The following is a 22,460-nucleotide window of genomic DNA, read 5'->3' as shown; positions in this document are numbered from 1 at the left end:
TGGTTGTTCGGGTTCTATAGTTTCCGCATTGAAGTGTTGCTCTTTTAAGACTTCTGAAAGCATGCTCCACACCTCATCCCTCTGAGATTTTGGAAGGCACATCAGAGTCTTAAATTTTAGGTCGAGTGCTGTAGCTATCTTTAGAAATTTCACACTGGTATCTTCTTTACATTTTATCAAATTTGCCGTGGAAAGGTCCTTAAAACAAACAACATGTGGCTCCTCATCCAAGACTGCTATAATATAACATAGATGGCAGAAAGCAGGTAAAGCAACAGGAGACATACAATTCTCCTCCAAGGAATTAAGTCACAAATATAATTAACACATTATTCTTTAATGAGCATCATCAGTTCATTGGAACGATGGCCATAGAATGAAGAGGCATAAGAATCTTTAACCATACCATATGAACTCCTTTTCTCATTTTCAGGTGACATTGTAAACAAGCCAGCAGCATTATCTCCTGCAAATGTAAACAAACTTGTTTGTCTGAGCTATTGGCTGAACAAGAAGTAGGACTGAGTGGATTTGTAGGCTCCAAAGCTTTCATTGTTTTATTTTTGAGTGCAGGTTTTTTTTGTACATAATTCTACATTTGGCATGTCAATATCTTGCAACGCCAGCTACAATGGTACCATGCCTGTTCTCACTTTCAGATGATGCTGTAAATAAGAAGTGGGCAGCATTATCTGCCATAAATGTAAACAAATTTGTTTCTCTTCGCAATTGGCTGAACAAGAAGTAAGACTGAGTGGACTTGTAGGCTCTAAAGTTTTATGTTTTTGTTTTTGAGTGTAGTTATGTAACAAAAAAAACTACATTTGTAAGTTTCACTTTCATGATAAAGAGATTACAGTACTTGTATGTGGTGAATTGAAAAATAGTATTTCTTTATCATTTTTACAGTGCAAATATTTGTAATCAAATATAAAGTGAGCACTGTACACTTGTATTCTGTGTTGTAATTGAAATCAATATATTTGAAAATGTAGAAAACATCCAAAATATGTAATACATTTCAATTGGTGTTCTATGGTTTAACAGTGTGATTAAAACTGCGATTAATTTTTTTAATCACAATTAATTTTTTGATTTAATTATGTGAGTTAACTGCAATTAATTGACAACCCTAGTTTGTGTTTATCTCGCAGTCTAGAATCATAATTTAGATTTTGTATGTCTCTGTGGAAATATGTATGTACAATTAATGCATGAGTGCACATGACAAATTTTATATAATTTGTAATGATTATAGGGTGAATGAAAATCTGTTTTGTGTTAAATTTTTTATTTCAATTGGATTTTGGATTTAAATCAGACTTTAATTTACGTACAGATATAGTTAAAAAATAAATCTGTTGAAAATTAATTTTTAAATTGACAATCTATGTTAAAGCCTACATTTATTATAATCTATTAAAATCATTTAGGCTAAATACAAGAAATACTATTAATCAGTACGTTTTCTGATAAAGTATTAAAGAAAGTCAGAGCTCTAAACTGGTGGAAGTCACTGGCTAAGCACCTGTAACCAGTTTTTGTTGAAGTGCGAAACCAGCTTTTGACAGCAATAGCCTCTTCTGTAACTGCAGAGAGAGTATTTTCTTCATTCCAGTTTATTTCAACTAGTTCAGTTCAATGACTACTTCATTCAAAGTTAAGAAACCTAGTGGGAGTTGGAAAAGCAGGAAAGCTTGTTTTCCTCTTCCAATCTATAAACAAAAAACAAGATGTAAGAGGATGACCTCTACTATTTAGTGATATTTCAGAACCCCATTCAGCAAGGCCCACAGATTTACTCACAAACCAAAGGAAAGCAGACAGACTGCTGTTAACCCCGAGTTCTTGAATCCAGTGTCCAGGCTTCATTCACACAGGTACAGAGTGCCACACCTCAATGATCAGGTGGAAGTTAGCAGGCTAATGAATTATCTGTCAGATAGACAGAGACCTCAGGTCCCAATATGATCTTTTATACACAGTATTACATATCACCTTTTATCAGTACTCCTCATTCTTTAGCCCAATCGCTCCTTTTCTATTTGGTAATATTTACTACCCTATATGATCATCCAGACTTCACACTAAATTATATAACATGTTTTTCTACATTTTTAACAATAACAAAACTATCAATTCTAGTTATCTGACAGAAACTTCCCTCATTTTCCCTAGACACACCAAAAACTCAATAACAGAATGTCCAGATGTTACGATTCATTGCCAGGAACCTTTGTTCACACTGTCCTATCTCAAAACATTATACAGAGGTCATTACCGTATTCAGTTATGCAGGCATACAGAATCTTCATATATATTGCTCATATATTACTTATGCACCTATTTATGCACTAATTGCTCATCAGTTATCCACTAAGTAAGGATTAGGCCTTTATCATGTAGTATGAGGTAAGCTTACCTAACTGATGCTTCATTTACTTATATACTTGTTCTAAAACCTTGAAGAACATGGCGACCAGAAACAATCAGTTAAATTCACTAACTATAGCTAATACATTCTTTGTTTAATAAATTTGTTAGTTTAAGGGTATGTCTAAACTAAAATTTAAAACCCCTAACTGGCTCATGCCAGCTGACTAAGGCTCACAGGGTTTGGGGTGAAGCGCTGTTTCATTACATTTGGGCTCAGGCTGGAGCCTGAGCTCTGGAACCCTGCCCCCTTGCTCCAGCCCAGAGCCCAGCTCCAGCCCACGCCTGAATGTCTACACTGATTACTGAATGGCCCTTTACCTTAAGCTGCATGAGCCCAATGAGCACAGGCCAGCTGCAGATTTTTAACTGCAGTGTAGACGTATCCTTAAAGGCAAAACATATTATGATAAACTTTTTTTTCCCTATGTATCCAGCACATTTAAGGTGGTTTCATTTAATTAAAAATGCTACTTTGGGAAATTCTTAGCTGAATTTTATTATCTATCCAACTAGAGCTTGACAAAAATCATTAGTGAAAAAATCTGATAAATAAGACATGCATCATTCACCATTTTCTAAAATAAAAAAGTAAAAATTAAGACTCTAAATGTAAGTTAAGCTATATAATTGCTTGAATAAATGTATATAGATATAGTGTGTCTTCCTGGATAGCATAGAGAAGCCCCAAATTTAGTTTTTAAAGGCTATAGTTAGTTGTAATCAACACATTTTAATGGTAGGCTGATTTTCATTTGTTGCCATTCTTTAGGAAAAGAACTAAAAAATAAAAATGCAAAACATCATTAAAATTATTCCAGTCATTCAGAGTGGATTTATTTAAAAGTACTTGGCACTAATTGTTTTAACATAGAATATCAGGATTATTGTGATAGGATACACTGTAGAAAAGTGACTTTGGAGATGTTGTAACACTATTGTATTCTGTTCCCCTTTACATTATCACTCACTGCTTTTGGTTACCAAAATAAGTAAAAAGTGTGCGAGAAGGTGCATGTTATGGGAGCAGTTGATGCCCCTTCTGATAGCCTGGTGGCCCATGTGCAAGCACCAGATATGATTGTCATTCACCTCGGGGAAAATGATTTAGGAATGTGTAAAGGGGTGGACTTAATGTTTAGAGCTAAGAAGGACTTGGGCCAGATCCTGGAACTTTTCCCAGGAGTAAAAACTATTTGGTTGGATATGTTGTGACACAGCATGTGGCAGGAAGCTGCGAAGCCTCCATGGGTTGACATGAGTAGTAGGTCTGAGAAGAGGGAGGTGGCCAAAATCATAGATGGCATAAGGGAGTTGGTGATTTCTCATCCTTACATAGCATATCGGGCAAGAGTTATTCAGGGCGGATGGGGTTGACCTGCAGATTTAGACACTGATATGTTTTTGGCTGGTATTGAAGAAGGCATCAGTAGATTTCTAGATGGTAACCCAGCTAGATATGGGGGAAGGCAGCCAAGCTAATTGCTGGTGCCTCCTTGTGGCAGATATCCAGTGCAGATATTTAATAGGGAATGGATACAGCGATCAGATAAAATAGATTGAGAAAGGATTTAAAGGAGGTATTCTTTAAAGTAGTGGAAACGGGTGTTTAGGGGCTGGTACGACAGGGAGTAAGCCCCCCCTTATTTGGGGAGGGGGTGAGAGGTCCCAGCAGTGGGATTGCTGAGGACCAGGATAGGTAAGAGGGAGCGCTGTCCCCGGGTGTATGTAAATAATTAGAGAATTATCTGCACTGTAAACTTTTATCTGCCGGGTACTCCCAGACATTTAGGAATAAAGGGCAGCCCTATTAAAACACATCCAGTATCTCCTGTCCTTCTGGCATAGCCGGACAATAGACCAGATATTAGGTTTTCTAATAGACTTCTCTAATGAACAAATCACTGCAGAATGTGTATGTACTTTAACATGGTGTCAAGTCAAATAAAAAGGATAAAAAGAAACTAAATTCTAATTAGTAACACCCAAAATTAATGGAAGTTTGTTTGTTTTCAGGTGGAAATAAGGATAATATCAGGGCAGGATGCAAGAAGTGTGGCTATCGTAAGTATGAAGGCAGTATAAAGATGCCCAGAGTGCAGTTTCTCTCAAACTTTTGAAAGCTGAGCCATCTCTTCAGAAAAATGAAACTGTCCCCACACATACACAAATATACCACTTCTGCAGTTCGTTGTTAAAAGCCTGCATATCATAATTTATACTTCTTTTTTTTTTTTTTTTTGTCGGCTCCCTATCCCCACATGATGGAAAACCTTAGTGTAGATCTTCATAATAAGTAGGGCCCTACCAATTTCACTGCCATGAAAAATGTGTCATGGACCTGAAATAAGCCCTTCCCTGTGAAATCTGATCTCCCCTGTGCTGCTGGGAGCGCCCCAGCCAGGGCCTTCTAGCTGCAAATCCCTGCTGGGGAGGGACCAGAGTTCCTCTTCACCTGCAGGGCTGCTCAGGGGTGGGAGGGATCAGACCCACCTCTGGGTACCTTTTGGGTTGGGACCTCCAGGGTTACAACACAGTAAAATTTCAGATGTAAACATCTGAAAACATGAAATTGACTAAATTTAAAACCGTCTGACTGTGAAATTGATCAAAATGAACCTGAATTTGGTAGGGCACTAATAATAAGATCTTACTACTTTCCTACATGCTTCAGTGAGAAGTGAAATGGCTAACAAATTTGACATTTTAAAATATCCTCATTGGTATCTGAGTTGGCACCCATTTTCATAGAATATCAGGGTTGGAAGGGACCGCAGGAGGTTATCTAGTCCAACTCCCTGCTCAGAGCAGGGCCAATCCCTAATTTTTGCCCCACATCCCTAAATGGCTCCCTCAGGGATTGAACTCACAACCCTGGGTTTAGCAGGCCAATGCTCAAACCACTAAGTTATCCCTCCCGCTGTTCATTTTGATGAATGAGCAGTTTACATCTCAGAGCTGTTGTATCAGGCTCTCTGCAAGCTCAAACAAGAATTTTTGCATTGGTTACAGTCATTTCACGTTTTGAATGTTTTCTTCACAACTATACCAGATATACTCTTCTTTTTTTTCTTCTTCTTTTTAATGAAAGCTGAGACGCTAAAGAACAATTCAGTGGCTCTTTCTCTGCTCCTTCCTGCCCAAGAAAGCTGTTCCTTTGCATGCCCCACACTTTGTAAGACACTACCATAACACACTATCTTGCAAGTGCTGTAGCTGTTCTTTATCATTTCCATTGTATGTTGTGTTGCCTGGGGAGCTCAGTGATTATTCTCTTAAATCTTAGCACAGAATTAGTTTTTATCTGGTTTATAGTCTATCTTTAAAAAAAATTAATACTAAATCCTCATATTACATGTTTGATACTATTTAAGTAATTAGTTATTCCCTTAATTATTAATGAACATTTTGTTGACAAACCTTTCAAACCATTTTTTAATTGATTTAGAAAAAGGTTACGTGGTGAGAGAGGTAGTAGACTTTCTTCCAGCAAGTTTTGACACTGTGTTCCTTTACTTGTCAACGCCTCTCAAGGCAATTAGATGTTAGTATAGAATTAATTGTGTGATAAGTGCAGTGTTGTAAACTTTCTGGATATGAAAGAAATTAGGAAAGCCAACTAACCTATTTTGTTTTAATGTTCCCTACTGCTTTGGCTTCAGAAGATTATTTTTGATGTGAAAAAGCTGTGTTTGTAGCAGTAACTAGCCTGGTTCCTGTGGAGACTTCTAGCAGGGTTTCCCTTTTGTGTGGGGCTAAATTATGTTTTCAGCTGACAGCTTTACAAATTATCATAGATTTGGAGCTCCCTTTTTTCACATTTTTCCCCAGGTCCATTATTTCAGATGGGTTAGGAGTTTCTGTTGTCTGGATACAAATTTAGGATTTTTGGCCCCGCATTTTTTAAAAATACACATTGCTACAGATAACTGCTGCTGCAAAGCGTTCTTTAATGAATAGCATTTCTAACATTGACTGTATTAAAAAGGAATTGGTCTATTTATTATCTCTAAGCTAGAAATGTTTATCACTTATTACAGTAATTGGGAGAAGGTCATAAGACAGTTCATTTCACCTTTATCCTGTAATTTTGATTTTGAGCTGATCATAGAAAGAATATATTGAGATTTATTTATTTTTAAATGGCAAGCAGTCGCTTCCACCTCACATCTGCCTTTCTGGTTGAATCCCCATGTTTCAGTATAAGTTCAGTGTAAGCTAGCTTCAAATTCCTTTTTTCTAATGTGTCTGTAAAGCACTAGAAACTCACACACGCGCATATGTTTTAGAAAATAAAGAATGACATAGTTTACATACACATTTTTAGTTGATAACCTTTGGTTACTGCAGATATAATTTGTCACTGGAAGGGAGTAGACTCTCACATTTCACTCTTTTAAAAAAAATAATTTAATTTGGAAAACATTTCACCTTCCTTCAAATCAGTTCTTCAGGGAAGGGTATGCAACACATTCACAAAAAATGAAGAAGACTATGCAAAAGCTTTGAGGGAAGTGGTTCTAAAAATAAATTGATAATTGATGGGAATAGCACCAGATGCTAACTGAAACCCTCACTCCCTAAAACAAAAACATTTCTGCTCTGTACACAGCCCCAAACTTTGCAATAGTTTTTCAAAGTGATATTCCTTTAATTTTTCCACTGACAAACCAAATTAAAGTCCATTCCTTTTATGAAATCTGTGTAATACTAAAATTCATATTTCTCAGCACAAAGCAGTAACTCTTAAACATTATTTTATAATTTGAAGTATTTCTGCTTGTGGCTTACTCTTTTGATTTTTATTCAGCTGGTCATCTGACATTTGAATGCAGAAACTTTCTCCGGGTGGACCCCAAAAGAGACATTGTTTTAGACGTCAGCAGTACAAGCAGTGAAGACAGCGAGGAAGAGGAGCTGGGGAAACTGCAGGCCTTACCAGAGAAAAAGAGTAAGGTGTTTTTTTTTTTTTTTTTTAAATAACAGAGCATAATCCTAAATTGGGAAACTATCTCATTTAAACTCTGGTAGCTGTCATTTAATTCCTTTAGAGTTCACTTTTTACTCTATCTTATCCAGTGACCTAAAAAAATTGCTTTTATGGGATGGCTCCAGGCTGAAGATATTTGAGAGCCCCTGACACTTTGTGAAAAAATTAGAAAAGCTTCGACTTAAAAACATTTGACCAAGATTTTCAAGCATGGGTGCCTACATTTAGGTTCTTAAATCCAAAAGATTGTGAGTTTGGGAATGTGCAAATGCAGGGAAAGTAATATACAGTATTTCTTTGATGTTATCCTTTGTTTATTGCATAAAACTGAAACGATTCTCTTTTTCTCTCTCCTTCCCCCAAGTAAATGATGCCTCTTTAAATGCTTTTCTTTGTTCAGTCCGTTTCTTCTCTTGAATTCTTAAGCATTATTTTATTTGAATGCAGCTAATAGTTTTGATTTGACAGTTAACATTTGGAGGGATAATTACTCTCTCTCTGTCTTGGGGAAATGAGGCTCAGCCTCTATAGAGGAACTGAAAATAGGTGGGGTTAGTTAGTCCACAGGTACGCAAGTTCATCAGAAGATGATGCAGGAGGGCTAAGGTTTCAACCAACAAAAAGGTCCCAGATGGTGGATGGGGGTCTGATCTAGCATTCTGTGAGCCCCCAATTTAGGAATGCTGGGGCATGATATTCTGCTGTTACTTTGCAGTTAGTCTTTGTTATTCTGGGAGCATGTATTTTAGATATACCAACGTTGATGCACTTTTCTTAATGTTTTTTACTCATTTGCATTATTATTGCTCTCTCATTCTAGACCCTGCCTCCACTTCCTAATCAAAACCCTAGCTGTGTGCATGTCTACACTGCAATCAAGGTGCTGCAGGTGTGGACATACGCAAGCTCTCTTTAATCTAGCTAGTGAGAGTACTAGTACGGTGAAGCCACAGCAGCACAGGTGTCAGCATGGGATGTGCAAGCACACCTGGGACTCTGGACACGAACTGGGAGAACTAGCTCATGCTGAAATCCTTGCTGCAGTGAATGCTATTGGTATTCACTCTAGCAAGATTAAAGCTAGCTTGGGTGTCTCTGCATGTGCTACAGTCACCTCTAACTGAAGTATAAACATACTCTGTGAGGTGGTTATTTTGGTGACATTAGGAAGGCAAGGTAGAGAGATGTGTTCCAATATAGCATTCTGTATTGCTAGAACTCTTCAAAAGAAAAGCTTGGACCTCTTTTGGCAAAATTAGTTGCTGAATTTACTTTCCCAAAAAGCCTTTCTTTTGAACTTGTGGATAGGAACAAAGTTGTTCAGAAAAACTGTGTACTTGTGGACCTAGGGATTTCTGAAACCATGGCTCCGAATGGCCACTCATTTAGGAAAAAAGGGTAAATGTAGCCCTGGAGAGAAACAGTTAGTTGTACGTAGATATTTAGAGGATAGTGTGTTATCCCTATCTAGTATAGATGTTCTTCCTTAAGTTGTAGGTGCTCTATACAGCATTTTTGAAAACTCATCTAGGTTTTTTGGGAATGTTTTTCTCTCCTGTTTTTTTAAACATGTCTCCCACTTCAGGCTGCTTGTTCCACTAAACTTCAAAAGTCATTTTGACATAAAAGAATGATGGTCATACATGATTTTAATTGGATGGACAAATTCAGCACTGAAAGGTAGATGTTTCCTGGGAAAAATCTAATTCAAAGACTGAAGGAAGTATTATAATCAGATATTATACATCCTTGCATCTAGTGTCATGGTTTTAATCTTATGGAATTACTTAAAATAAACACTGGCAACCTTAATATTATGAATTTTGAATTTATAGGTTTTACATATCTTTGTTACTAATATCTCATAAAACTAGATGTGTATTTTCTCCATTTATACAATTTTGTTGTTGCTTGTTTGGAAAATCAACTATCACTTCTTTTAGTGATGATATCTTCATGGTTATGGAATGATGTCATGTCCTCAATCCCATTTCCCCTACCCCAGTATCAGTCTTCAGATGAGTGATCCAAGTAAACTCTCAGCAGGGCTTCCCCTCCTGGGAGTGCATGGGTTGAACTCCTAGGATAAAGTCTTATTGCTTGAAGGATCCCTTTCTATGGCATCCATGGTGGTCTGTGGGCAGTTTAAGAAGCATTGGCTTAAAGTATCCTTAAAAGGATGCCTTCCTTTGTGGAAAGTTTTTTTTTGTTTTGTTTTGTTTATTTTTAAATAGGTTGTGTGATAGTCAGGTGTGGGGTACATACATCCTAAGACATGAAGGGTTTAACAGACTGCTCTGGGTCTGTGAAAATAAACCAGCCCTGCAACAGCTGCCCAAGATGTCATTTCACTGAAGTTTAAATTAACTTAAGAAGCAAATGAAATGTGAGAAGGAGGCAGGTTAAGTTAGGATTGTCCAGACAGAGGAACATAAAATCTTTGCCTAAAGTCTGGCAACTAGGCCCAACGTCAGAGAGGACACTTGATTCCAGGTAGAGAACAAATGAGAGAAGAAGCCAAGAGTTCCAGATGGGATTGTAAATAAAATGGGCTTGTTTTTAAGCAGGGTGGGTTTGATTTAAATCACTAGTCAGGAAGACTCAATTTAATCATGGATTTCTACATAAAAGTGCATTCTTGTTCGTTGTTATAACCTTAATACATATCTTCACAACTCAGAGATAGATGTAGGTTTCATTTTTAGAAGATACACACTATACATTTTTAAGTGATTTATTTTGAAAACTTTGCAGATTAGTTTTACAGCTGTATCAGAAAATGAATGATTGTTTGGTTATTTAATTTACCAAAGGTAACTGAAGCAGATATTTATGAAGTCACTGGAAGGTGAACTATCTCTAATTCAACAGGTTAATCATTAATATTTGGAGGATTTTCTTGTCATGCTGTATTAGGAGGAGAACCTCATCAGACAGATATTTTAATTGTTTTATTTAAGTAAAACCACAATGTTATGTATTCTGGATTTTTTTCTTCAACAGCAAACGTATAATATTTTAACAAAACAAGCATATGAATTTTTGAATTTAGTTAAACATTCAAGTTTTTTAAAATCAGCTTTGTTTTTGTTAACTATTTTAGTTAAAAATCTTTTTAAATATTTAAATATTTTTTGAATATTTTTAAAAAACCACAAAAATTAAATCGACTATGTCAGCCAGGTCAACATGAGAAACTTAAAATATTGGCTTCTGCAGCTAACTCTGTTGTCTTCACTTTCATTTTCCTGTTTGTTCATAATCTGGAAAAGAAAAACAAGCTTTCCTGCTTTTTCAGGTCCCAAACGATTTCTCAATTTGGAATGAATTAGTCCAAAGGAAGAAAGTATTCTTTCTTCACCAGCAGAAGAAGCTACTGCTGTTAAAAGTGAGATTATCACTTTAACAGTCTCTGAATCCAAGTGCTGAAGTGACTTCCACAGGTTCACTGGTGTGACTTTCTTTAAAACATCATCAGCAAACATATTTCTTGAATGGTTCACCCTTAGCTCTGAAGTTTATTATAGTTGGCATCATGGAGGGATGATTGCTGGATGTCCATGTCAGAGCCAACTCCTCTTCTTCAACATTTCAGGTTTGACCCTGGTACCGAGTATTGAGAATATTTGCAAGAAAATGAGCTGGAGATGGTGCTTGTCCCATTCGTTTTTTTTAATGCTTGTAATTTAACTCTATCATTGCATATTTCTCTTTTTAAGATCTCACTCAGTTCCTTCCAAATTTCAATAGTGTCAGCAATAAAACAGCTATTTCCCTGCATTTTGTTCAAGGCTACAGAAATGGGCTTCAGGGTACTCAGCATGTGTTCAACATTTTTCTTAAGCCCAATGTTGAGAACTTTGGCTGTGACAATGCCATCTATTTTTTCACGATTTTATTCACAAGCTGTCATCAGATTAGGCCAGATCTTGATATAGTGCTCAAAACAGTCCACTACTGAGTTTCATCGCACGTCTTGTGGGAGAGTTTGCTTGTTTCCTCCCACTTTTTTCAGAGCAGCTGCTGCAACGTGGTTGTTATGGAAGTATTTTGCAATTTTAACAACATTAGCCTTTATTTCTGGAACACTGAAGACTTTGGCTAGGAGGTGCATCAAATGAGCACTGCAACCGTGTGTTGTTAGCTTGGGACTCTCTTCTAAATAATTTCTTCTCATCTTGGATACATTTGCAGCATTGTCTGTGATCATGCTGCATACTAGACATTTGAATTTTTTTCACTGTTTTTGTTATAGCTTTTACTGCTGCTTCTTGTAAGTATTTTGCTGTGTGTGCATTTCCTGATGTATCAATTATTTCTGCAAGGAAGACATTCCCTTCTTCTCTTGTCACACAAGCACATACAACAGAATCATTGTGGACATTGCTCCACTCATCAGGACTCAGGTTAACAATTTTACCCTCTAGACCTTTTGCACACTGCTCAATTTCTCCTTCATACACTTTATTCAGCAATTTGCCTGCGATATCTGTTCTGTTGGGTGGACTGTATCCTGGTCTTAATGACTGAACCATGTTAATGAAGTGTGGGTTCTCAATCATACAGAAAGGAGAGTTTGTTGCATAAACAAACCGGGCAATGTTTTCATCAATTACCTCTTTTTGTAATCTACTGGTTCTTATTACAAATTTATCTCTGGTTGTTTCTGGATGATGGAGATTTTTTTTTCTTTTTGCTACAGGTCATATACTGTGGGTATGTGACATACATGATGTGACTGAAACACGATCGTTGGCAGATAACTCTGAAACTATAGAAAATGATGGTGATCTTGAAGGTGGATAGTCTTCAGAATCCTGTATGTTGAGGATGGATTCTCCTAAACAAAATAAGTCAATGCACTTATTTACTTATTATTACGACATTGAAGATCCTGCATGTTCAGAATGTTCCTTTCATCATCTTCAACGCAGCTTCCTCCTGAAAAGGAACACTTCTCATGATGTTGTTTCATTCGGGAAACCAGGCCTTGCATTTCTTTGTTGCACTGTTTGCATTTTGCACGCATGCCTGCGTTACCCACAAGTAGAGGAACTTCATTCAAATATTCCCAAACTGGGTCTCTTTTACGGCCTGTTGCCATTATAGGTTTTCCCTTTTAGTGAGAGAATGGTATGGTAGATCTCAAATCAATGAAGGCTACACTCGGAAAGACCTCAAGACTTCTGGAATATGCTGCTCAAACAGTTTCACTTGTTTCTACTGCCTGTCCTTCCCTTCTCACATTTATCTTCAGACTTCTTCTCCTTGTCCAGATCTATTCCACCCCAACAATCTTCTATTCATTTAACCTTTTGAAACTTTGCACTTTTAGAGAGAGGTAAGGGATTGACTCTGTGTACACAAATTTGCAGAGGGACAATAGGGTTGAGGTCTGTTGTTTCTCACCTCTATATATTTATTTATTTAAAACGTTTTTGCTGTTAACAAGCATGTTATCTCTGGAGACACAAATCCAGTTTGAGAACTGCAAAACTAAGCATCTCTGACGGTATCTTCTAGACTGAGCACTGAGTCCCATTGGGTTGATAGAAAGATTAACCTAAATAATCTATACAGAAGACCCTGGAATCCCATAAGATTAGGTCCCTAATCCATGATCTATTGGAACTCATTTACAAAACTTTTCTTAAACATTACATGAATATATTGTCTCATACTATAGAATTAGAATTTATAATCCCTATTCCCTGATGAGATATCTTTAAGCTATAATGTATCTTAATTAAAACGATCTTTAGATAGGCTTTTTCCTCAAAAAGCATTTTATCAAAAAAAATTGAATTTAAATCTGATTTAAAAAAAAAACATTGATTTTTATCCTTCCAAGGGGGAGTAGGTTTCTGTTTGATTATTTTCCATTACTTTGACAAACAGAGATGATTGCATATCCTTCCTTGAAGTAAAGAATGGCCCAGTTTACAGACTCCTTTAGCAGTTTTCTCCTGATCTGTAGGACTAGACATAACCTGGTTGGAGGGAATCAGGGTTTGTTATGGGTGTTTGTTCTTTTTTGGAAGGACCCAGATCAGTACAGTACTCTTGTTTTAAGGTTCTTCCATTGTGGTGTTCCATTGTTTGGGGACTGATGTGGTCTATGGCCACATTATCTGTCCTACCTTCTTCATAGGCCACATCGTTCTCTTATGAGTTTGCATAATTCTTCCACAAGGAAATTTTAAAGGTATTAACAGCAGTTGTCACCGGCTGCCATTTTTTCCTCAGTAATGACACTTTTTTCCTTTATCTAGTGTGTTCCATTTGACTATCTCAAAGTGCTTGATGGAGAAACTTAGAGAGAGAAGTAATTTGCCCATGGTCACCGGCAGTGCTGGGAATTGAACCTAGGTCATCTAGGTCACAGTCTAGTGCTCTATCTGTCACTGTATCCCTTTCTGCCATGTGTTGTTTCCCACACACACTTTAACATAATTTAGTACTAATGAAATATACTAACTGAACTGCCTTAATCAACTTTTTGCTTTTTTGTTTAGTTTTTTAAACCAGTGGTTCTCAAACTTTTGTACTGATGACCCCCTTCACATAGCAAGCCTCTGAGTGCGACCCACCTTATAAATTAAATATATTAAGTGTTTTTAACACCATTATAAATGCTGGATGCAAAGCGGGGTTTGGGGTAGAGGCTGACAACTCACGACCCCCCATAAAATAACCTTGAAGGGTCCCAACTGCCAGTTTGAGAACCCCTGTTTTAAACTAAACAGAACAAGGAAAGTGAGCGAAGCTACAGTGGAGGTTTCCCCACAAGTGTTTTCAGTCACTACCTTGACAAGCAACTTGACTAGAACAACAAACGTTTGATTCTCCATGCCTGTTCAGACCTTTGTACCTCTGGTGAGATTGACAAAAAAAGGGTCAAATGTGGTAGTATTTTTTGTGACATGTACCTTGTACAGTATCCAGGTGTATCAGTAACAAGTTAGGTTGCTGTAATATGCTGATGAGCCACAATAAAGTGACATGCATGTCCATCATCCCACAGCTGCCATGGATAAATCCTACTTCAATATAAACAATTGCTGTTTGTGAGACTGTCCATATACAGTCTAGACTACACACAAAAATAGTAAATGAGATGGGGGACATGAAAATTATTCAGATAAACAAGAGGGAGTATCTATTGTATTCGATACATGTGAGAAATAGGACCTCCTTTCAGGTCTTTGAGTTTCAGATAAACAAGACTTGACTGTTACTATAGAGTTAAAAAGGACATTAGCATACAAACTTTCTGAAGGACATGTAAACACAGATATACTGTTGTGGAGGAAGAGGTGCAAGGAGCAGCCTCTTGTGAATGTAGCAGTTTTTACCATGTTTCATATATCTTATTTTATTCTCTGTACTTAGATGCAGGTCCTTTACAATGTGAGTTGTGTAACCAAAGTGCAGCTGCTCTGCAAAATATTTGAAATGAGTCTGAAAAATAGCACTTGGTTACAAAATGTTTTGGTCTTGAAACAAACATTAGCAATAAAAAATTACTGATTTCAGTGAGTTTTTTAATTAATTTTGAAGTTAAAAAAGAAAAATATTTTGTATAAAATGCAATTTTTATATCCACAGATACAAGTCAGGAGGAGGAGGAAAAGAAGAATCTAAAAAGAATAAGCAAAGAAAAATCCAAATCAAAGAAATTAAGGAAAAGGTAACTTACAAATACCTAATTAAGCCTAAAACAGAATTTTCTTTATATTTTAAAATCCAAAATATATTTTCCAAATTGTTATATCCTGTGCATGTTAACCTTTTATTTTTGCTTCTACAAAAGCACATACGCTAAATTTTGAATGTCCGATACAGAATTTTTACCCTATAAAACTAAACATACTACTAATTTTTGCATACAAATTAGGAACGTGGCTAAAAAGCGATAGACATTGCAATTAAAAATGCTAAAAGAAGACTCTTGTTTACTCTAAACAACAATATAAAACTATTTAGAATGAGAATTTAAATTAATACTTTATTTGCTTGATATTCTACCAATCACCATACTAAGACTCTGTTCCTACAAAGATTTATGCATGAGCTTAACTTTATGCACTGTGAATACCCCCATTGAAGTCAGTTGGGGCATTAAGGTGTAGCTATGTTAATTCTGCACACTAACTGTTCTTGTGGACCCTGCTAGTGTGCACTAAAAGTTCCCTGATGCACTTTGACTATTACTACGAAGAAGCCAAAACTTGCGTACCTTAGTCTCACAAGCAGTAACAATGAAGTTTATGGAGCTGTTCTCAAGTAAGTTAGAGGATCCTTCCCCCCCCCCCCCCCGCTTGAATTGTTAGATTTTTGTACTTAAAACCAAGTTACTACATATTCATGAAATATTCTAAATGTCACATCAGATTTATCTCTTATTAAAAAGACCATTCAGTTTAATCAAAATGGGTATACCTTTTGCATCTGGTAACATCTGCTCTCAGAATTGGCAGGGATTGTGGGAAGGGGAATGGTAATACAGCCATTTTTTTGAAGGTATTATTAAGTTAGATACTATTACTGTAGGTTTTCTGGTCAAGCTTTCATCTCCTTATGTGCCTTGTTTTCATGCTTTCAATCCATTTTCTTTAGACCTAAACATATAAGATCATTTGCCTATCAATAAAGTTTCAACCTTGAAATGTCTACATTCCATAGTTTGGAAAATGCTATAGGCAGAGCAAAGAAATAAAAATAACATTTAAACTAGTAAGGTACAATTAGTGATTAATTTACAAGCATGAGTCACTAACTCTTTCCAAACATAACCCGCACATTTCTGAACACTGTTAATTAAGGAGTACCACAAATCTTGCTTTCCTGGGAAGGCAGCCTCATCAGAGAGGCCAAGGTTTGGATGAGCATGGATATGGTTGGCTTACCCATTACAGGCTGGTGTGGACAACCTCTATACCTACAGCATGAATTCATGTGTTTATACAGTCTCCAGCATTAAATTCAGTGTAGAAAGAAAAATAAAATGAATATATACATACCCTGATTGGTAATGTAATCTGTATTCATTTTGGGGTTTTTTTAACAGATCTTATTCATCAAGTGTCACAGAAGAAGAAGATCCAAAACCAAAAAAACAGAAATGCCACAAAAAAGAAAGGAAAAAGGAGAAAAAGAGTAAATCTAAGAAGGGAAAACATCACAAAAAAGAAAAAAAGAAGAGAAAAAAAGAAAAACGTTCATCATCTGATAGTTCAGACTCCTCTAGTAGCGACTGAGGAGTTAGTGCATTCAGCTTTCATTAGCCTGAAAGATTAGGATTGCTTACCTTTCAAATCTATCCTATATGTGCTTTACAATACTGTCAGGTTAAAAAAATTATATATATATATTTTAAAGTACATTTATTTACAAATATCCATGATTTAGGTTATTAAACCGAAAGATTTGTGGGGTGGCGGGGGGAAATCTAATGTTGTTGTTTTTTGCCATTAATGGTGTTTCACTATTTCCATTCTATGCAAGTAGGACCAAGAAAATAGACAAGTTGTTTAAACTTTTGTGGTTAGTTCATTTCTAGTCAGTTTTTGATTGCTAGCTCCCATGCATGACCAGAATATTCAGATTGCTAACACATGCAGGGAAAGATGTGAACTAATTAAAATGTACTTTCCACTGGAATTTTTAACAAAATTTGTTGAAACATTTTTATTAATTTTAAGTTTTCTAAAACCTTGATTTTTATTAAAATAAAAACCTACATGTTTGGCATAATTCCATATCAGCCACCGCTTAAAAGCAATAAATAGAGATACTGGTGAATAAAAATAAGGACATTGAGCTAGAAGAGGGGTTTTTTTTGAAGGGACAGAGTGGGGGAAGAAATAGTAAATATTTGCTACAAATAAGAACAGTCTCTTAAAACTGATCTGGTAATGTACTTTGAAACACATGGTAACTATTTTCCATCATACTCAGAAAGTGGCCCTATCTATACATGGACAAACATAACACCTATCATTCTTTAGTTTCCTTTTCTTCTTTGTAAAATAGATAGATGTAATGCTGTGTCTACACTATGAGCTATGGGAGTGATTCCCCTGCTCATGTACACATACATTAGCTCTCATGGAACTAGCGCATGTATAAATAGCAGTAGAGCCATGGTATCATGGCAGCAGCAAAGGCACTGCTGAGCTCGACTGAGTACGTACCCACTAGTTTCAGGTGGATATGTATAAGGCATATACTATTATCCGTATTAAGTGACAATCCAGCAATGTTTTCTACAGTAATGTCCCAGTGCTGTGTCAATTTATAGTGTTAAAATTACCGACTCACCTTTTTTAAAAGGGGCAAGGGAAATCAAAGACTGGCGCTTTGGATACTCTTGATTATTTCAACTCCCATTCACCATTATCTTTAACAGTAAATGGCTTTATAAAACCAAAAATATTTTCTTCTATTATGTAACACAGCATGTGCCCTGTTGTCTAAGGACCAGCTCCTGCTCCACTGAAGTCAGTGGCAAAATTCCCCATTGGCTATAATAGCTGGATGATCAGGAATATTACTAAACAGTAATATTTCTTGTTTCAAATTACCTCAAGCCCATTGGAGGTACAGAGAGTCAGTGTGTCAGGAATTATTCCATTTATACTGGTGTAAAATCAGTACAAGTGAGTGGAATTAGGGCCATAGTCTGAACCTTACTGCTGTACCTCCTTAACAAAACATAGGGCTTATCTATCCAGTATGGCAAAGCATGCCACAGGGGTGTGATTGATAAAGCGCACTAATGTGCTATGCTCTAACTGCCCGATGGAAATCCTGCTGCCATGTTCTAAAAGGTACCTAGTTTGTGTTAACCTTTTCCTGTTTGAAAGACTATTAACTTGAATTAGACACTTTTAGACAGTGCTAGCAGATTTTACTTGGGCCAGTTAGAGCACAACACCCTAGAGCACTTTTAGAAATCACACCCCCTGGCATGCATTGCCTGTGCCATGTAGACAAACCCATACCTAGTTAATATATTTTTAAGTAGTTCATTTTTCCTTTATTTTGGACATAATAGAACACTTTTTTTAAAAATACTGTGATATTGGCATATGTAAAATTTATATTTGAGCCTTTAAAACTGGCCTATGAGCAAAAAATTAATTAAATCTCTTTTTACCCAGGAGCAAAACATTTAAGAAATTTATTTGTAAAGAGAAGTGCAGAGAATATTTTAAGATTTAACCTATATTGTGCTTTATATCTGAAATGCATTTTTAAAATATAACTAGGAAGCAGATGTGTGACATTGATATTGTGCTTTCCTTATGTAACTGATTTGCAGATACTTATTTGACTTCCCACCCTTCAAATTTGCACAAACAATATTTTGAATTCAGGAAGCGATTAATAAATGTTACCTAGACTTTTGTGCAGCCTTTTACAAAACTGCAAACAATGTAATATATTTATTGTACAATTGTAGTTGCTGTTTATTTGCCCCTATCCCTATGCACTTCCATTTTCTTGATTTATTACCAGACTGTTTAGTACATTTAAAAATTAATTGGCATAAGTGAGGTCAGGTAATCTTCACAGATTCAATGGTCAAAATATTTTTGTGCCCTCAAGGTTTTTTTAACTTCTGACAATTGCAGGTATTCAGGCTCCATCCTGCAAGGCATCGAGCCCCTCCTTCAATATGCTGAATGCTATTAATTACCATTGATTTGGGACTTGAGGGCGGTCAGTACCTTACACCAAACCTTTAGAGTGAACTCTGAGTCTTATATGTTTATTGCAAAGAAGAAAAATGTAATTTGATGGTAGTTTGGAAACTGAATGGCTCAGTGGATTAATAGAGTAGGGGTCACACATTTTGTAGCTTGTGGAGGCCAAGCTTACTGCACGCATCAGGGACTCCTTGTATTTCTCTGTTCTACCCCACAAGCTCTTTGTGTGTGTCCTTCCTCCTGTGCCAGTGGCTCTAGGGATGAAGAGGGGGCATTCCCTCCTTCCCTGTACCAGAGTCCAGTGTTCTGCTCACACACACACACACACACACACACACACACAAAGTTCTGTGTGACCCTTTTCTGCATTACCAGGGTCCCCTCTTCTCCTCCCATGCTAGTGGCTCTATGTAGAGCCCCATTTCCTCTCCCCTATACCAATGGTTGTGTGCACACCTTCTTGCCCTGACCCCCATTATTATTTGTCTGAGATAAGTCATTCAGATTGTCAATGTGTTAAACTCTATTGGAAGGATGAGATGAGATGGGGTAATGATATGCCAGAAGACATTAATGGTTGTCATCAACCAGTTTGATTTATAGACAATTGCAAATGGCCTTGAAACTGTGGCTGTGCTAAGCAGATGGCAGGAGCTCCATATATTCCCCATTTCCCCTTTTTGGTTTTCAATTTTCCCCAACAGGAATAGGTTTCTGGCCACTGAAGCGTAGAATATATCCTGACATTTTGGAATTGATCATATCTGGTGTTTGAAAGTTACCATGTTATATTCACACATAGAAATGCCATCACGTTGAGTATATGTCCTTGCAAGCTCAGCTAAATATGGAGCATATCATCTCTGTGATGTTGATAGGAGTTTGCTCAGGGCAGCACTCACTGGAAGTTGTTGCCATTTGATGGCTGTTTGACCTATGTGAAATGAGTTGGCAGTTAGTCTGGTTTAACTGCATATGTGTGTACATCACAGCAGCCTCAAATAAGTACCATTATTGGCATCTTCAGTAAAGAGGCCAAGGAGTTGAAAGATCATCAAAACTGAATTACTTTCTAGGCCTAAAGGGGGTTCTTGTACATGAGAGTTGGAGCTATTTGAGAATGCTTTCACTGTTGCTCCTAAGCTTGACTTGTTACGTGGATGGAAACAGGATTTTAGCCTCCAGAACGGTCAAGCCTGTATTTTTCACTAACATCAAATACTCTTTATAGTATTAAAGACGATTGAGATTCTCTAGAATCTCTTCCATGTAATGTTAAGTTAACAACTTAAGTTGGATCTAAATGTATATACTAAATATATATACTAATTAAATTAAATAAATTTGGACTTTTTAATGGTAAAACTGACATACTGAAAAATTAGAAGTCAATCACATTCAATCAGCTTTTTTAAAAAGTGTAATATCCCACATATTTAGTTCTTTTTGTTTCATATTGAATCTTTGCTATTAATGGGTTTTTGCTTTGAATGTGCAGTATTTCTAGTTACTTTAAAGATGTTTTGCTTGCATTTGGTCCCTGAAACTGTTTTGTAGGCAACTGTTTATGATGAGCTCAATAGCTTCTTGGATACAAAGGGACAGCCGAAGAATAAAATATGGGGTGCAACCTTTGCTAATTCTGATTTAGCAAGATGTTTGAAATCCTTTCTCCCTGTCAGTGAATTGTAAGCTAAATGAAGCCTAAACAATTGTTAGTCCAGATATCAGATTGGTTAAAACCAATCTTTCATCTAACTGCTGACACTGGGTAAAATTAATCTCTCTGCAAAGGGCCAGCACAAAGTCTATTTACCTTGTTAAATTCTACTCAAGCCCTGTTTTAAGGGCTTAAGTGATGTATAGGCCATATGCTGGCACTCTCATTCACATGCTGTGCCTATCACTATGGAACCAGAAAGCAGTGCAAGGATTTTAAAGGGAAAGAACTACTTTCCATTCCAGTTGCAGAACTCTGCAGCACTGGAGATGGAAATGGGCTTCTTCGCCATGGTCCCTGACTATACAAAGCTAATGTTAGGAGCTGCATTTTTTCAGAATGATTTTTTTCTTTTTAAGGAAATAGGGTGAAGATATTAAAGCATTTCCTCATTTCCTTGTACAAGACTTTTAACATAATAGGCATAGGGTGTTTGTGTTTCACTGAGATTTGCTGCACACCTTTGATATTACCAAAAGGGCCCAGGCTCCCAGCCATTTCAACAGGACATGACTTTGGACAATTTGTGTCCTGACCCTACTCTAAAGTTTATTATTTGGCATCCCCTTCATGGATAACCATGCGTATTGCTGGCATGAAATACAGGTTTCATCCAGGCTTTGCCTATTCCAAAAGTATAGGATGGTTAATGCAATTTGATCTCCCTTCATTTCTTCTTCCCATGCCCTTGATACTGCTAGCTCCCTTTTGAAGCAGATTTCTCTGGTTGCTACTACGGCACATCTTAGTGCAGGGGTGGCCAACCTGAGCCTGAGAAGGAGCCAGAATTTACCAATGTACATTGCCAAAGAGCCACTGTAACACGTCAGCAGCCTCCTCATCAGCTTCCCCGCCACCCCCAGCACCTCCTGCCTGCCAGCAGTCCTGCTGATCAGCACCTCCCCCTCCCTCCCCATGCCTCCTGCCCACCACAATCAGCTGTTTCACAGTGTTCAGGAGGCACTGGGATGGAGTGGGGAGGAGCAAGGGTGCAGCAGGCTTAGGGGAGGAGGCAGGAAGGGGCAGGGGTCTTGGGGTAAGGGGTGGAGTAGTGGCAGGGCCTGGGGTTGAGCAGTGGAAAGTTGGGACCAGTAGCTCCAGCCCCAGAGTCAGCACCAGTGCAAGGAGTTGCATGTTAACTTCCGAAGAGCCACATGGGGCTCCGGAGCCACAGGTTGGCCACCCCTGTCTTAGTGCTTTGTTAATGACAGTCAGTATGTAGTTTGCGCGGCTTTTAGTTTAGAAAAGTAACTGGTCATGTTTTTTAACGGTACTTCTGTATTTTTGTAATTTTCTGTCTCCATTAGATTTTTTTTGTTCTGATTGTACATAGGCAGTCTTTTGATTTCAATAGACGAGGTGCAATAGTTGTTTATCTATCATCATGACCACAGATACCATTATCCAATGATAATTATATGGTATTTTATACCAAGGACCCTGTTCCATGTTAAAGGCAGCATCTCCTAAAAAGTACGACTTACCCAAGCTTCCATCAATATATTTTTTTATCTAAAGGAACTGTGGAACTGAGAAAGCATTAATATACTGTTTTTTTTTCTTGTGTCACAGTGCAGAACCGGCTCAATTCCACCTTACTGCA

At 37.1% G+C, this 22,460-nt stretch overlaps 1 protein-coding gene across 1 annotated transcript in view; it reads left to right on the top strand.

The window, feature by feature from the left end:
- The window catches only part of SREK1IP1 (SREK1 interacting protein 1), a 33,250-nt gene extending 14,390 nt beyond the window's left edge, over positions 1 to 18,860 (top strand). The window contains exons 2-5 of the mRNA XM_038401706.2: positions 4,450 to 4,497; positions 7,244 to 7,384; positions 15,032 to 15,113; positions 16,494 to 18,860. Of these exons, the coding sequence (XP_038257634.1) occupies positions 4,450 to 4,497; positions 7,244 to 7,384; positions 15,032 to 15,113; positions 16,494 to 16,683 (461 nt within the window). The 3' untranslated portion in view covers positions 16,684 to 18,860. The remainder of the gene's footprint in view (positions 1 to 4,449; positions 4,498 to 7,243; positions 7,385 to 15,031; positions 15,114 to 16,493) is intronic.
- Positions 18,861 to 22,460: the final 3,600 nt, after the last annotated feature.

Source organism: Dermochelys coriacea, chromosome 5 (genome assembly GCF_009764565.3).
Source record: "Dermochelys coriacea isolate rDerCor1 chromosome 5, rDerCor1.pri.v4, whole genome shotgun sequence".
Classification (NCBI taxonomy): Eukaryota; Metazoa; Chordata; order Testudines; family Dermochelyidae; genus Dermochelys; species Dermochelys coriacea.
Note: the sequence above shows the minus strand (reverse complement) of the source record. Positions and strands in the feature narration are given on the sequence as shown.